Source organism: Crocodylus siamensis, chromosome 15, assembly GCF_052110815.1.
Source record: "Crocodylus siamensis isolate JL-2025a chromosome 15, ASM5211081v1, whole genome shotgun sequence".
Classification (NCBI taxonomy): Eukaryota; Metazoa; Chordata; order Crocodylia; family Crocodylidae; genus Crocodylus; species Crocodylus siamensis.
In genome coordinates, this window is record NC_143409.1 from 3,922,361 (window position 1) to 3,936,184 (window position 13,824).

At 38.5% G+C, this 13,824-nt stretch overlaps 1 protein-coding gene across 2 annotated transcripts in view; it reads right to left on the reverse strand.

Annotated features, from left to right (window-relative positions):
• The window catches only part of IQCH (IQ motif containing H), a 115,759-nt gene that overhangs the window by 69,435 nt on the left and 32,500 nt on the right, over window positions 1–13,824 (reverse strand). For both annotated transcript variants that reach the window (XM_090028365.1, XM_090028364.1), the window contains exons 8-12: window positions 13,377–13,558; window positions 11,693–12,244; window positions 10,993–11,059; window positions 3,037–3,120; window positions 456–631 (exon numbers count right to left, since the gene is read on the reverse strand). In XM_090028365.1, the coding sequence (XP_089884491.1) occupies window positions 456–631; window positions 3,037–3,120; window positions 10,993–11,059; window positions 11,693–12,244; window positions 13,377–13,558 (1,061 nt within the window). The remainder of the gene's footprint in view (window positions 1–455; window positions 632–3,036; window positions 3,121–10,992; window positions 11,060–11,692; window positions 12,245–13,376; window positions 13,559–13,824) is intronic.

Sequence of the window (13,824 nt, forward strand, 5' to 3'; positions counted from 1 at the left end):
CAGGACTTAACCAAAGTTAACAAAATCTTACAAACACTTTTAAGGGGCCATTCTTTAAAAAAAGGCTATGAATTGGATTTAATTGCAGTAAACATCATATGAATGAATGCATGCATGAATGGATGAAGGGCTCTTCAGCTATAAGGAAGTAAATTTTGAGTAACAGAAATACTTTTATTGTTACGTTTTGCTCAGAGTTATAAATCTATCAAGTTCCCAGTCCCAGACAAACAGAAGCTGGATAGCGGGCTTCAGACAATTGGGGTACCTCAACTACGACTATAAAGCTAAACTGGGATATTTATTTCCAATGGTCTAACTAGTAGTCTAATCAGTAAAGCTCTTAAACTTGCAATAATATTTCACTGATGTGTACCAGAGCGTTACAAGTTATAAAATTTCCAATTTAATTTTACTGCATCCCTCAAGCTGTAGTAATTAGAAGACAAACTCACAGGGAAGCTGTTTATAGCTTCAGGGGTGAGAATTTTGAACCTGTCCTGCAGGTCACCCATGTCCTCAGGGTTCCCAGATCTAACAGCTGCCTGCAGACCCAGGAGTTTATTGTAATACTGCAGTAACTCCTCACTCAGATGAAGGGGGCAGATGTAGATGACGTCCACGTTGGCATCTAAAACAAAGGGGCACAGTGTTCATTTTCACAAGCAAGGTAAACTCTGTCGTGAGCTGGTTCGCTGACAATTCCTGACCATTTGCTAACAAACAACTAAAAGCATGCAGGAAATAAAATGAGATTTGTAATTCCCAAACCTTACTGGTTTAACTGCATTTTCTGTGCTTCAGCATTTCTCCAAAGACAGGTCAGCAGTGCAAAGAAATAGCTAGTTTCCAGAATTCAATCTGCAGAACACATTGGGGGCAGAATTTTCAAAGCGTTACAAGGGGATTTAGCTGCGCGACTCTTATTACCATCAATGGGAATTGCGCACTGCTTTAAAAATGTATCCCATTAACTTCTGCAAATTATAAAACTGAGCTATTAACTTTAGAAAGCTGATGAAATTGCAATTTCATACTCTGCCTGGATTCGGCACGGCCTGTTCTTATCCTTGTCCTGTCCACATAAAAGCTCACTGTAGGATGTCATTAATGACTGCTGCAGAGCATGTGTGCATGCAGATTGGCTAGCTAAAAACCCCGGTGTGAAAATCTGGGGTCTTGCATGTGAAACGACTTGGGCTGAGAGACTGTGTGTGTAAACAATTAGATGTGTAAGAGTGTCAGACTCTGGTAATCCTACCATGGAAAACTGGAATCAGTGCGTTTCTGCAGAACGTTAACGTTAAACACTAATGAGTTTGTGACATCAGTGGAGTTTGAGCCTGACAAGGCACTTCGGGGTTTTCAAATGCAAAAAGCACTACTAGGGGCCCTACCAATTCTTACTGAAGTCAATGCAAATCCTTCCATTCTCTTCACTTGGCTTTGGAGTGAAAGCCCTGAAAGGGCCAATGACAAATTATTACTACCTGCAAAAGGGTGGGCAGCAATTAAAAGCTAGGGGGAACGCAGTACAGAGGAAAGTATGAAACTAGTTTTATAAATGACTTAGAGTAAGGAATTCCATTTGTTTCTTTGATTTGGTGCACAACTGCAGGAAAATAACTTGCAAAATAAATACAGGCCAAAATCTCAACTGCGGTATTAAAACAATTTATGCCAGCTGAGAATCTGGCCTATAAACTGAGCTCTGCAGAACCACATAAAGAAGATTTCATTACCGCAGAATTTTGAGAAGTAATTGAGATGAGGGGAAGAGCCTGTTTGATCTCTGGTCGATATGCAATTTCACATTCAATCACTTAATTAGATTTGCAAAAATGCCCTGAAAAGTGACCAGCCTGGACACAGACACTAGTCACCCATCTTCGCTGTGATGATGAAAGAGCCAATCATCTTGATCTAACCTGTCAACTTACCCCTGCAAATGAATAGGATTTTGCAAGCCTGAATTAACTACTGCTCGTACTACCTTACTGACAGCTATCATGTTCTCTTTTGGACATGAGATGGGCTGCGTAGACAGACTTTAGAAGTATCCGATCATATTAATATATAATAGAATCACCGTGATAATCTAAAGAAATCAGGGAACCAAATGTGGCAAACATTTTTCCCCTCCATTTGGCACAAATTAAGCATATTACATATGATAATCATTACAGTTCTTTATATGTGGATTTCTTTTAAATTTCAGTAAATAATTTTTTAGCCACAATGTAATCTTCCTGTCACTAGATTCATTCGGTAGTGACCATTTGTGTAAGGCTGGTGCTGTCCCTTAAACTTTCTAACAGGTGAAATGTAACAAATCTATCTTTACAGAAAAATAAAAACTGCACTGTGGAACAAAACAATATGAGTGCCTAGATAATATATAAAGGCAATTACATTATTATTTTAGGCTACTGTAAATTTCTGGAACTAATACCATTTTGTTACAAGCTTACTAAATGGCATTTATGAAATAATAATGATACTGAAATATATATGAATCATGTAAAGGATGTCATTCCAGGAAGCCAACAAAGTTGGGCATTGACAAATTCATATTCTTCATTGCTTTGCTTAAAGGAGGACTGTCATGCTGGGGAAAACTTTCTAATGTATGCTTCTTGCCTCCTTTGCTAATTAAAAAAGCTGGTTTAAATAAGGGCTTAGTCATTTCCAGCATCTCTTTTTTTTTCTTCTCCCAACACGACTCTGAATGCAGAGTTGCAGAATTATGAACCTGCTTGTGCAGACTGCTATGCACCGCAGACTACCCAAGCACCCTGCAGGATCATATTGTCTCACTTCACTGCAGAATCAAAAGGAAATCATGTGCTCTCCTTAAGAACATCTCAAGAAGCAGCAAATGGCACAAAAGACTGACCCACTATTATAAGCCTCTTTTGAGCATGTACACTCTCTAAATTCAAGATCACAACAGCAAGGAAATCCTTCCCAGTGTTTCTTCTTTACTTAAGGATGAGAGACAACAGCAAAGAAGGCAGCTGATTGCTCTGACTGTACCTTGGATGTCACACAGCCTTCCCATCTGCAAATTCTGCTGGAGAGCAAAGTCAGACATATTCTCACGAATGCTTTGGGAATAACCTAACAAAAAAAACACACACACACAAGCCCAAGATTGCACCGAAATATTAATCAATATAAAGCTTAACAGGTGTATTAGAGACATCAGATCTTAGATATATTAATTAAATTTTCCTGTTGAAGAAAATCCATTTTCTAGGGTAATCTTACCCCACGGCAAAGAAGTTTATTAAAATAAATAAATAAATAAACAAACCATTTTGAAGTACAAATGTAGAGTGCAGTTCTGCTCCTGTTTGAATCAAAAGAAATCCTACTGCTGCTGCACCCGGGAGGAGAGGTGGGCCCATAGAAGGCCAGCCAAGAAACTGATCTTACTATTATAAAAGCTTCAATCAGTTTACTTTTATTTTTACTGATGGAGTAAAATATCAGGAGTGGGAAAACACACTGAGCATTTTAATGCTGGAGAGAAATGCCCAGTATGTTCCTGTTACAGAACTGTGGTTTACAGGGTTGTGAATAGCTCCCATCCAATATATTGCAAATGCATCTCAAATTCATTATGAACTAACAGCCAAATTTAGGCTGAACCCCTTGGTTGTCTTTATTAACAGGTTGCTGAACCTGATTGCTAAAGAAAATATATACAGCAAACAGGAAGATCAAAAAACCTTAAAGTTTAATGCTAATAAAATCCCTACTGATATTATATTTTTGTCTTTACAATTTCCAGAAATGTGGCCTTTTGAGCTGTCTAAAATACCCTCATCTCTCTCTCTCTCTAATGCAATTATGTTTTTTTGCAGCAATGAGGACATAGCATTTCAGGTTTCTAATATGTTACTCCGTATGTAGCATAACATTTGTGAAATAATTTGCTACTTTTATTAATGGACAGCAGCAACATCCTGCCTGTGTATCAGAAAATCTTTGGATAAGGACTTGAACATTATAAATGTGATGAATTCTATAACCAAAAAGTATGTTCCTCTTACTTGGATTTGCAAAAATCTAGAACTCATTCTTTTTGTCCAGACCAACACGGCTACCAAATACATCCCTGATTACTTGGATTTGTGCATATTATGTGTTTTCCTTGAAATGGCAAAGAGAAATAAACATTACCATAATTACAGCTCCTTTCTGACCAAGCAGTCTTTTCTATCACAATTTCCCTCAAAGATAAAAGGCAACAATGTCTCATTGAAGAGCTGGTCCAGAGTACAATGTCAGTGACATCTGATCACTTCGTTAGAGAGGATGCAATGGGTGAGTAACAATCCGTCAGAGCTAGGATTATCTATTCAGAGGTCAGATTTCTATCCGATTACATCCTCATCTTCTAAAAGGCTCTTGAAAATAGCGTGTCTATAGGCACTATAATCTCTAATTGTGCAGACTTTCAAATTCGGCAAATCTTAAAGGAACCTGCTGAAAAAAATTATAATAAACACATAAAATCAATTACTGGTTGGTAGAGCTGTCATTAAATCAATAGGATGTCCAGCCTAACACCGCATGTTTAACAGATACTCTTGGCTGGTCTGTTAACAAGAGCTGGGAACGCTCAATCGCTTCGTTTTCCCATACATTTGCACGGGACTAGCTCCCCACCTCTGCAACTAAAAAGAATGTGTTTGAACTAAAATTCGTTTAAGATTGAAGTGTTATCGTATGGAAAGATAACTATATCAGTGGGTCTGCCAGAGGGGGTCTTGATTAGAAAACTAGTTACAAGTAGCCAGCAGCATTGCAAATGGGATGGCAGTGCCACCCTGTCATGCATGGAAGCACAAAAGGAGATACTAAAATGAAAGGCTGCAAAGATTTAATCCATGTCTTTCTAAAGCAGCCCCTAATTTTGGATGCCCCAGATCAAGCACATAACATCAATCAGTCTTGCTGAACCTGGAACATTAGTTTCCATGGAACTATAGTATTAGCGGGTAGTTCAGGAAAATGTTGATTTTAATCTTCAGAACATCTGAATTTCATGGAATGTCTGCAACATAGGGCCCCATTTCACAGATGGGAAAACTGAGGCATCAGGCCTTTAAGCAACTCCCACAAGGTTCCCAGGCAAGTCAGTGGCAGAGCAGAGACTACAGTAAGCTTCCTGACAGCTAGTGCTATTAGTAATCCACTAAGAAGTGGTGCTTTCAGGCATATAAAAGCAGGCTACTAGTTCCCAGAAAAACACCGTTTTGTATTTAAGGAGCCAATTTTGGCAGGAAAAACATATGCAGACTGCCATTTGGAAAATGGCAAAGTACTTCAAAGGGCAAGTGTTTAAAGGTGGAGCAAATTTCAGTCAGTTTTATATTGGTGTACTTTGTAAATGCAAAGGAATATTAAACCAGCTACACTATGTTATTGGTTTTTAAACAGGTTACCTAAATGAAAAAAAATATACACCAATTCACCCATACATTTGCCCACTGGCACAACTCCATTTGAGTTCAGTGAAACCAGGACCTCACTCCTCGTGCATCAGCACCTAACAGCTAGCAGCATGTACTACCCCAACAGTCAGTCCTGGCACTTCTCAGGCTCTGAGCTTACCTGGCTGGTGACCAAGCATCACCGATTACAGAGAGACGTTATCTGCTCCACATCCCCCAGCTTAGAACAACTTCGTCCACAACTATAGTGCTCACCTGTCTAGTCAGTCCATTTTGAATTAAACTTGCACTTCCATGGTTGTTTTGAGATGTGCAATTCTGCATTCAACTCATGTGTTACCAAAATATTAGGCAGCTGAATTGCATTTGAAAGAATATGAAGAATTCAAGTGCTTTTGCAGGTACGGAGGAACTAACTGTACCAAATTTAAGGGCCTGGGGCCATGGATGGATCTAGGAGGGGGTTACACTGGTGCACTCGCACATGCCATTGATTCCTGCTCCACCACCCAAAGTTAAAAACCAACTGCTGGCAGTGGCAGCAGCACTTCTAGTCAGGCACTGCCAAGGGAGTCACTTATTTCATGGCTTATTATAATCCACCTGATCCCTTCTAAACTCTTCATTCCATGGGTATTAACAACCTCTCTTCTTTTTAACGGTTTGCTTTTAATGTCGGCTGCTGTTGGTAATGGAGCTCCTATTTCACAGCCCTGCTGATTGTTTTTAACTCATTCCAATGAATTTATATTTGCTTTTGCTTCAAGCTTAAACTAAATAATGCAGCCTGAGGCTCCCGGAGTATTGGTAAAGCTTCTAGTTTATTTTTAACTGCAGAAAATGATGTGCCGTTTTATATGTGATGATGTATCTCACTATCTGCACCTCCCTTTTCAAAATTCTGGATGCACCCATGGCTGGGGCTTATCCCACGTCAGCTGATCTGCACTAAACGGTCCGTGTGTCTGTTCCATCCTGCAGTACAAGGAGCTATATCAGTTTACTCCTAATTGAAAAAACTCCTTAATAGTCACAGTTCATTTCTGCTTATCAAAGGACACAGTGGGCCTCCCAAGCGGTTACCAATGATCGGCGGATGGGCACTAAATCACCTCCTTGGTCCATTTTTAACTGCATATAATTTGTTTATCATGAGCTCTAGCCAGAGACATACCACTGTTTCAGATTCACAGAATCACAACTCTGTCTGTATGAACAGCCATAGCTAAATAATGCTCCAAAATGAGGATGAAATCAGCCAGGTGGAAGCAATCAGGTCTCCAAAGCCTGCAGTGCTTGAGCACTGTAGAATAAACCCCTCAACTTGCCATAGGCATCATGTGCCCAGGGCTGAGCTGGTCTATGAAAGAAGTTAGTATCTCAGGGTGAGAACTGCGGATCCTTGTGTCCAAGTGCAGCGAGCGGTCTGGTACCAAACGGACACTGAGGATCTGCTTCTCTCACACTACTGTGTGCCTTCACTGGACTTCACTGGAATTACTCCCAACTGACAAGTGAGGGGAGATTACAACGTAACTGAAAAAGAGAGTACAAGTTGCTGGTAAATGGGCTACTATCTTCTCCCCCATTCAGCGCCCGCCATGATCCACTCCACACTAAATGGCACTTTCTAAATAGGTCTTGCCTGTTTTCATTAGTGCCTGTCCTCAGCAAACAACTCACAAGACTTCTCAGAATTGCCTCTGAAAAACAGAAGTAGGGGTGTGAAGTGGAGAGAGAGCAGAGACAAGGCAGTTCAAGTGTAGGTGTTTTGTGCCTATCGGGAAGAGAGGCAAAAACAGTGGTTAGAGTTCAACCAGCTAATGCTGCCCTATTGTACTGAGCTTGTGTGCTAAAACAAATCTCTTAATTTTACTAAATATACTTAGGACGTCAAGTAGGAAGTCCCAGTATTCAGTTGGAACATCATTTACTTAAGGGGTGAGAGTGTTGGGTGGGAGATACTCTCACATTAAACAGCGAAGAGGGTTTAAGATGTGGGAAACAAAGCACAGATGTGTGATGATGCGTGAGGAAGGGTGATAAGAAAAGTGATGCAGGAAGCTGCAAAATTAGTATATTATGCAAAGTTTCTGAAAAGCAATGTTACAGAGTAAAATAGTTATAACAAAATAGTAACAGTTTTATTAGGAAATTATATCACAGGAGCTCTCCATTCTCACTGGCTGAAATACTCCTCTTGTATTGAACTAAGCCTTAAATCAAGCAGTAGTATTTGTTAGTGTAATGATAAAATATAGCAAAAGTTATATTTATACATTAATTGAATTAAGAGGATTATAAATTCCTAGTGGATAATTTCAGTCCATTAAGGCCTTGCTTGGAATACGTATTAAGGATGAGAAGAGTTATAAGATTTTCGCAAGTGGAAATGAGATGTGATCAATGGCTTAATATTACATGGCTTAAAATGATTTTTTTTGTAAAAATGGATTCATTATTTTAAAACAACCTAATGAAAAGACAAAACATTCTCTTATATCTACAACCCAAATATTGCATTGCCGTATTAATCTACAAGGATTGTGAAAGACTAAGGAGACCGCGAACACAAGTAAAATGGACTAAAATCTGCTGGGAGACATGCACAAGGTAACAAGGCTTAGATCATGAAAGAGAAATATATTTTTTAAATTCAATTTTAATAATTTCAAGATTTGTTATAGAAAGAAAGAACGAAAGAAAGGAAAGAAAAGAAAAGGTGCTCCATGAAACACGGTACTTTTTAACTAGGCAGTGTCCTTTTAACTAATCATCTCACTAATTCCACCCCCCACACACCCTCTGGCGCCCTCCCCGAGATACACGCGGAGAACGGGTACTTGACGTGATTCTGAAACATTCCTCAAACCACAACACGCCGAGAAATTCACAATTAACACAATGGCCACATCAATGGAAGTCTACCTGCGTGAGAGAAGAATTGGGCTGAAACATGGGGGAAATCCCGATTCCACTGAAGTCGACAGGACTTCAATGGAGTCAGACTCTTACCCTCCAATTTTTGGTTAACAATTCTTCAGAGAAAAAACAACAGTTGTTTAAGAAATTCTTGTCAAACTTGCATTCTTTGGTGATCACTTGCTTTTCCCTGACTTTACAATAAAATTTAGAAATGTTTTATATTGATCAATGACTGGCTTCCTTTGCAAAATTCCCATTGAGCTCAGTCAGAATTTTGCCCAGTACGGAATAAGGGTCTTTTTTTTTCCATCCTCAGATTATGAAATGCATATTATTTGTTCAGAGTGCTGTAGTCTCAAGTGTAAATAATACATAATTAGGCTTATTTATTCCAACATTCAATTAGGCCAAAAAAGGAGCTGTTTTGGTGCCTTGGCTAGAAGTAATTAGCAGCTGTTTCTCAAAAGTGGCATTACAGTATATATCAGAGAAAAATAACAATTGGAGAAGATGTTCTGATAAATTGCACAAAGATGGTAGCTGGACATGACTTAGTGATAGGTCAAAAATCGTATGAAAATGTCTTTACAAAATGACACCCATGCAGAGTAGAATAATTAAACATTTCAAAATGTTCCCTCTTTATTCAGTTAAAAAAAAAAACATTCAAAGGTTCTTAGTTCATGAAACTAGAAAACAACAGGTTTTCAAAATTTGAAATTGAAGCTGTGTTCAAAGTTCTATTAATACCAACCTGGCCAGCTCTGAGCTTTTTCTTATTCTACATAAGTATCTCTGAAAAGCAGCTCCCTCTAAATACATTCTTAAAAACATTATGTGTATATGCTAGTTTTTCAAAATGGACAAAATATTTGTAGGAATTTGGAATATATCTAAAAAACAGAAGTCTATAGAATGAATCTGAATGTCATTGCATAATTTACATTAAACAAGCATGAATATATATTTTTAGTAATGCCTTATGCATCAGTGTTTTGGTCACTATTGCTTTAATATTTCCCTCTTTGGCTAGTCAAATCATTTACAAGTTCAGATGCTTTCTTAGAAATGAACTTTATTTAATACTGTCTATATTTTCACAGGAAAAGATTCCTTTTTAATGCCCTAAGCCAGTGACTTCTTAAAGAGAGGCAGCCTGCAACATGCATGCAGCATACTGCAAGATCAAAGCCCAGACTCCAGGTCAAATATCAAATAAGAATGGATTTCTTAGTTAACTAAAAGGAGTTACCAAGATGTTTGAAATATTTTCAAAAACTATCTGTGCATTTTGCTGGAAGGAACAGGGCCTCACAACCCAAATACCAGAGATATTTCCCCTATAGTCTAATTTTTTTATATACAAATTCAAAATACAAATAAAAACAACAACAATGCCACTTTAAAAATATTTTACCTGGAAAGGCTGTTGATTTGTGTTTATAAGACTAATTAACCTTAGATATTCTTTGATAATTGTTTTTCTGCATCATCCCCATTTTCAACTGGTTCAAAAGTCTTGGAATTTAAATATTATTATAAAAGCTGTTAATTTTTAAAATTGGAAGCCTCTTATTTAATTTAACTTGCTATGCTAATTCATTTGAGAGTTTAAGATCAATGTGTAATTCAAAACAGTATTTCACTGATTGTATATTTATCTTAAATATAATTAGTAGAATTATTTTCTCATAAAATTTAAGGTTACATATGCCCTAAATATGAGAGACTTGGAAATTATTTACAGTTTTCAATAATTCAAAATCTAAACCAATTCACTTTATGAAATCTAAGCTCTATAAGGTCAATTAATTTGCTACATAAGTGTAAAAAAATAAATCAAATTACAAACATTTTGAAAGCAGTTCAAGTTTTAAGAGATTATCAGTGCATTTTGGAAATTCCCAAGAAATCATATTCTGTAATTTCTAAACACCTACACTTTACCGTTGCTTTGCAGAAAACAGCTTTTAAGTTCCCCAATTCATAAATGTAATTAAATAATTACATTAGTGCTAATTAACATGAAACTGCAGATTATTTAAGCGCAAAAAACACTATTCAACTTCTTAATTATTCTTGTTCACACAGCATTTCCTTTTGCTCAGGCGCCCTAGGTGCAAATAAAGCATCCCATCTGCTCGTAATTAGAACTAAATAATTTCAGAGAATGTAGCTTATCATTTTGACTGCACATTTGATTAAAAACAGTGTACAAGCAATATCCCAGCTTATTGCTGTAACAGCAACAACACACACAGGCCCATGTTCTCCTATCATTAAAGAAGACTGAAAGCATTATCTGTTATTTCAGGGGGAAAAATACAACTTTTTAGTTCATTTCATACAGATGAAAGCGAATTACAGCAAATCACCTCTCCACTGAATAGCAACCCCCACATAATGACTTTATTTGCTTAATCCCCAAATTAAACGCCGTTTCAAGCGAGGGCCCTGTGTTATTACTCTCATCATGTCGAGAACATTTTCCTGCCGAGACCAATTTGAATAAAACAAGGGGCCTTCCTTGAACTCAATCAAGGAGTCATAATGTGGTGGGTAATAGAGGTTGCTGATAGATTTGCAGGCAAAAGTGTTATACCTAATGATGGGATATGGATAATAGTCCTCCTGGAGGTCCTGATGCGATTCCAGTTGGCTGCCAGATGCTAAAAATCAAGAAGAGCATTGATCAGTGACAGGAAGCTGTAGTGGATTCATCGAGTCAAACTTCAGCTGTTTTTCCACTGTACAGTTAAGCCAGGCATAAATTATATTAATTGATTTAATTACATACTTAAAACATCTTCCCCAATTAATTTAATTAGGTGGCTACATGAAGCTACTGGCAGGGGAAGATTAGAGGCTGCTCACTTAATTAACAGAATATGAATGAAAAAAAAGGGGAAAGCAAACATAAATGAAATTGTGAGCACTAATTAAAAGGCTGTCTCCAAACTTAAATACTTTCTGACAAAGTGGTGACAGCAATGTAGACAAGGGAGGGATTTTTTTCCAGCAAATTAAGTGCCACAAGGTATATATAGGGAGCTAAGGTAATGCAGTTAAAACATTGATTTTCTGACAGAACTACCAAAGTCAACATGAAGGGACATTCTCCATAGAAAAATTACAACAGATTTTGCAGCCACAAAGGCTGAATCACTGATGAAGGATGAAATATGATGCTCGGACAAGTGTATGGTTAAAGGGAAAAAAAATGGAAACAGCTTATTGCAATCAGTCAAGCAAGAGATGTTTAGAAAAGAAGTCCTGCCGTAACAGCTGGCAGCACCGCACACCTTGGCCCTGATGTAAAAATTCTCCAGGTGTCTCCGACGTGATTCCTTCAGGGTCTTTTTTACACGTGCCATGCGAGAATGCAAGAGCCAAGAAATGGCAATCACACCTGATGCCCGCTGCTGCTGCCTGAAATGGATGTAGGCTTTTCTGGCCTGATAGCGCCTCCACATTGCCTGGATCTTTGTGGCAGCCATTTCAGTACCATCTTGCCCTTTGTATCGCCGGCCAGGTTGATTTAAGAGTCTTTTCACAGTGGATCGGTTCTTTATCATGGACAGAATGTCATCTCTGCTTGGCCTCCAGTCAAGTTCAAAATCTGATACAAGCTCCACCAAATTTCTGCTTTTTATTATAGCTAATGGTATGGCGTAGTCCTTGAGCAGCTTCCCAACATGTTCCAAGAGAGAGAGAATACTTCCCCAGGACAAACAGTAGTACTGCTTAAATGCCAGGAAGGCTGGAGCCTTATGGTCTATAGCACCATTGTGAATAGCTATGTCGTAATCCAAAACTGAATTCTGGAAGGACTCAAATGGCATCATTTGTGAGGTCTGTGGAAAGAGACCACAACCACAGATTAAAAAATAATTGCAGTTGCTGACAAATAAGTGGCCAATGTACATTCTCATAGTATCATTTACCACGCAGCTATGGGAAGTTATGGATCTAGAAATGTACTCCTTGTATTGATTTAACATATACATGTCATAACCACAAAGACTGGCCCATATATATCATAAAACCCATTACCAGAAATGTACCCCAGGGGTCATTCAAGACTATTAACATTTTTATAGAAAATATATTAATTGCTCAAGGGATCTACGCTTGATCTTTTTATATAAAAGTTCTGTGGACACTGATATGGTCAGCTGGTCCCACTATAAGTATGATTTACCACGCAAAGATTTTACAACTACAGCAACATTGCCTTCTCATTCATACAATCATGAATGAATGGGTAACCTCCTTCTCTACAAACACACCCTGATCTTCCACCCATGGCTACCTGCAAAGGCCATCTCTTCTGACACCCACCAGAACTTCTGCCTCCATTAGAAGGGTTGGCCTGCAGCTCAGCAACTCTGGTTTTCATTTGACTTCACTATTTTCAAGTATTTTTGCAGATTTTTTTTTATTTAAATTGTTATTATCTAATTCACATCCTAGCTTCCATTTCCAGGGTTGCTTTATTTTTCATCTTCAATTCTCCTCTGGGCTACAGCATGGATCAGCACTCTAATGGCTCAGATGTCTGCAAAGGTCAAGCAAAACTCCAGAACTGTTTGGTATGCAACACTGCAATTCAGTTGCACATAAAGGGAGAGAGATGCCCCTTATGCATAGAGGCTAAGAACAACCATCAAGCCTCAAATAATCAATCAGCCAGGGTCATGCTCCTTTCCCGTTCCCTGTTATAGTGAAACGAGACATTCTATTTGCCTATACGAACGATGCAAGAATTAGGGGAGAGGCGGCAGGTTCAAAAGTGAAACTGCTATCAGAGGAGGGCTGTCTATTAATTTCAACAGACTTTGGATCAGGCCTTCATATCCTGATTCAAAGATACAGATCACATCCTAAAGCAGATTTGCTGAAGATGGTGCTGAAGATTCGCACAATAAGATCTTGTGGCTGCCACTGCCTACATATCTTTGGCTGAGGTGAGATGCAAAGTGCTACCTCTTGCCCCGGCGTTGGCTGTGTCCACACTCGCTTTGATCTCCTAGCTGAGTCCACGGAGATGTTAGACGGGGGCGGTGCAATGTTACCCTTGTTGGAGAAGCACGTGCCATTGACAGTTGTCTTTGGGTCTGGATAAGTGAAGATGTCTGTGACAGCATCCACCTTCCTACTCATCTTCCCTGTACCAATGCAGAAAGGCAGCACAAGGTTTCATTGCTGAAAGGAAATACTGTACAACTATAGCAAAGTGCAATGTTACCACAATACATCCCATTAAATAACATAAAAAAGATCTCACACTGCTTTGATGCTCCACTAGGTGGCTATTTTCAAGAAATGTCAACAAAATATGGTTCTGGCATAAACAGCATAGCTTTGGGAAGAATACTAGTAAGTCTGAGCGTGCCAAAAGAATTAAGCACAGATTTGTCGCCGTAGAGATTGG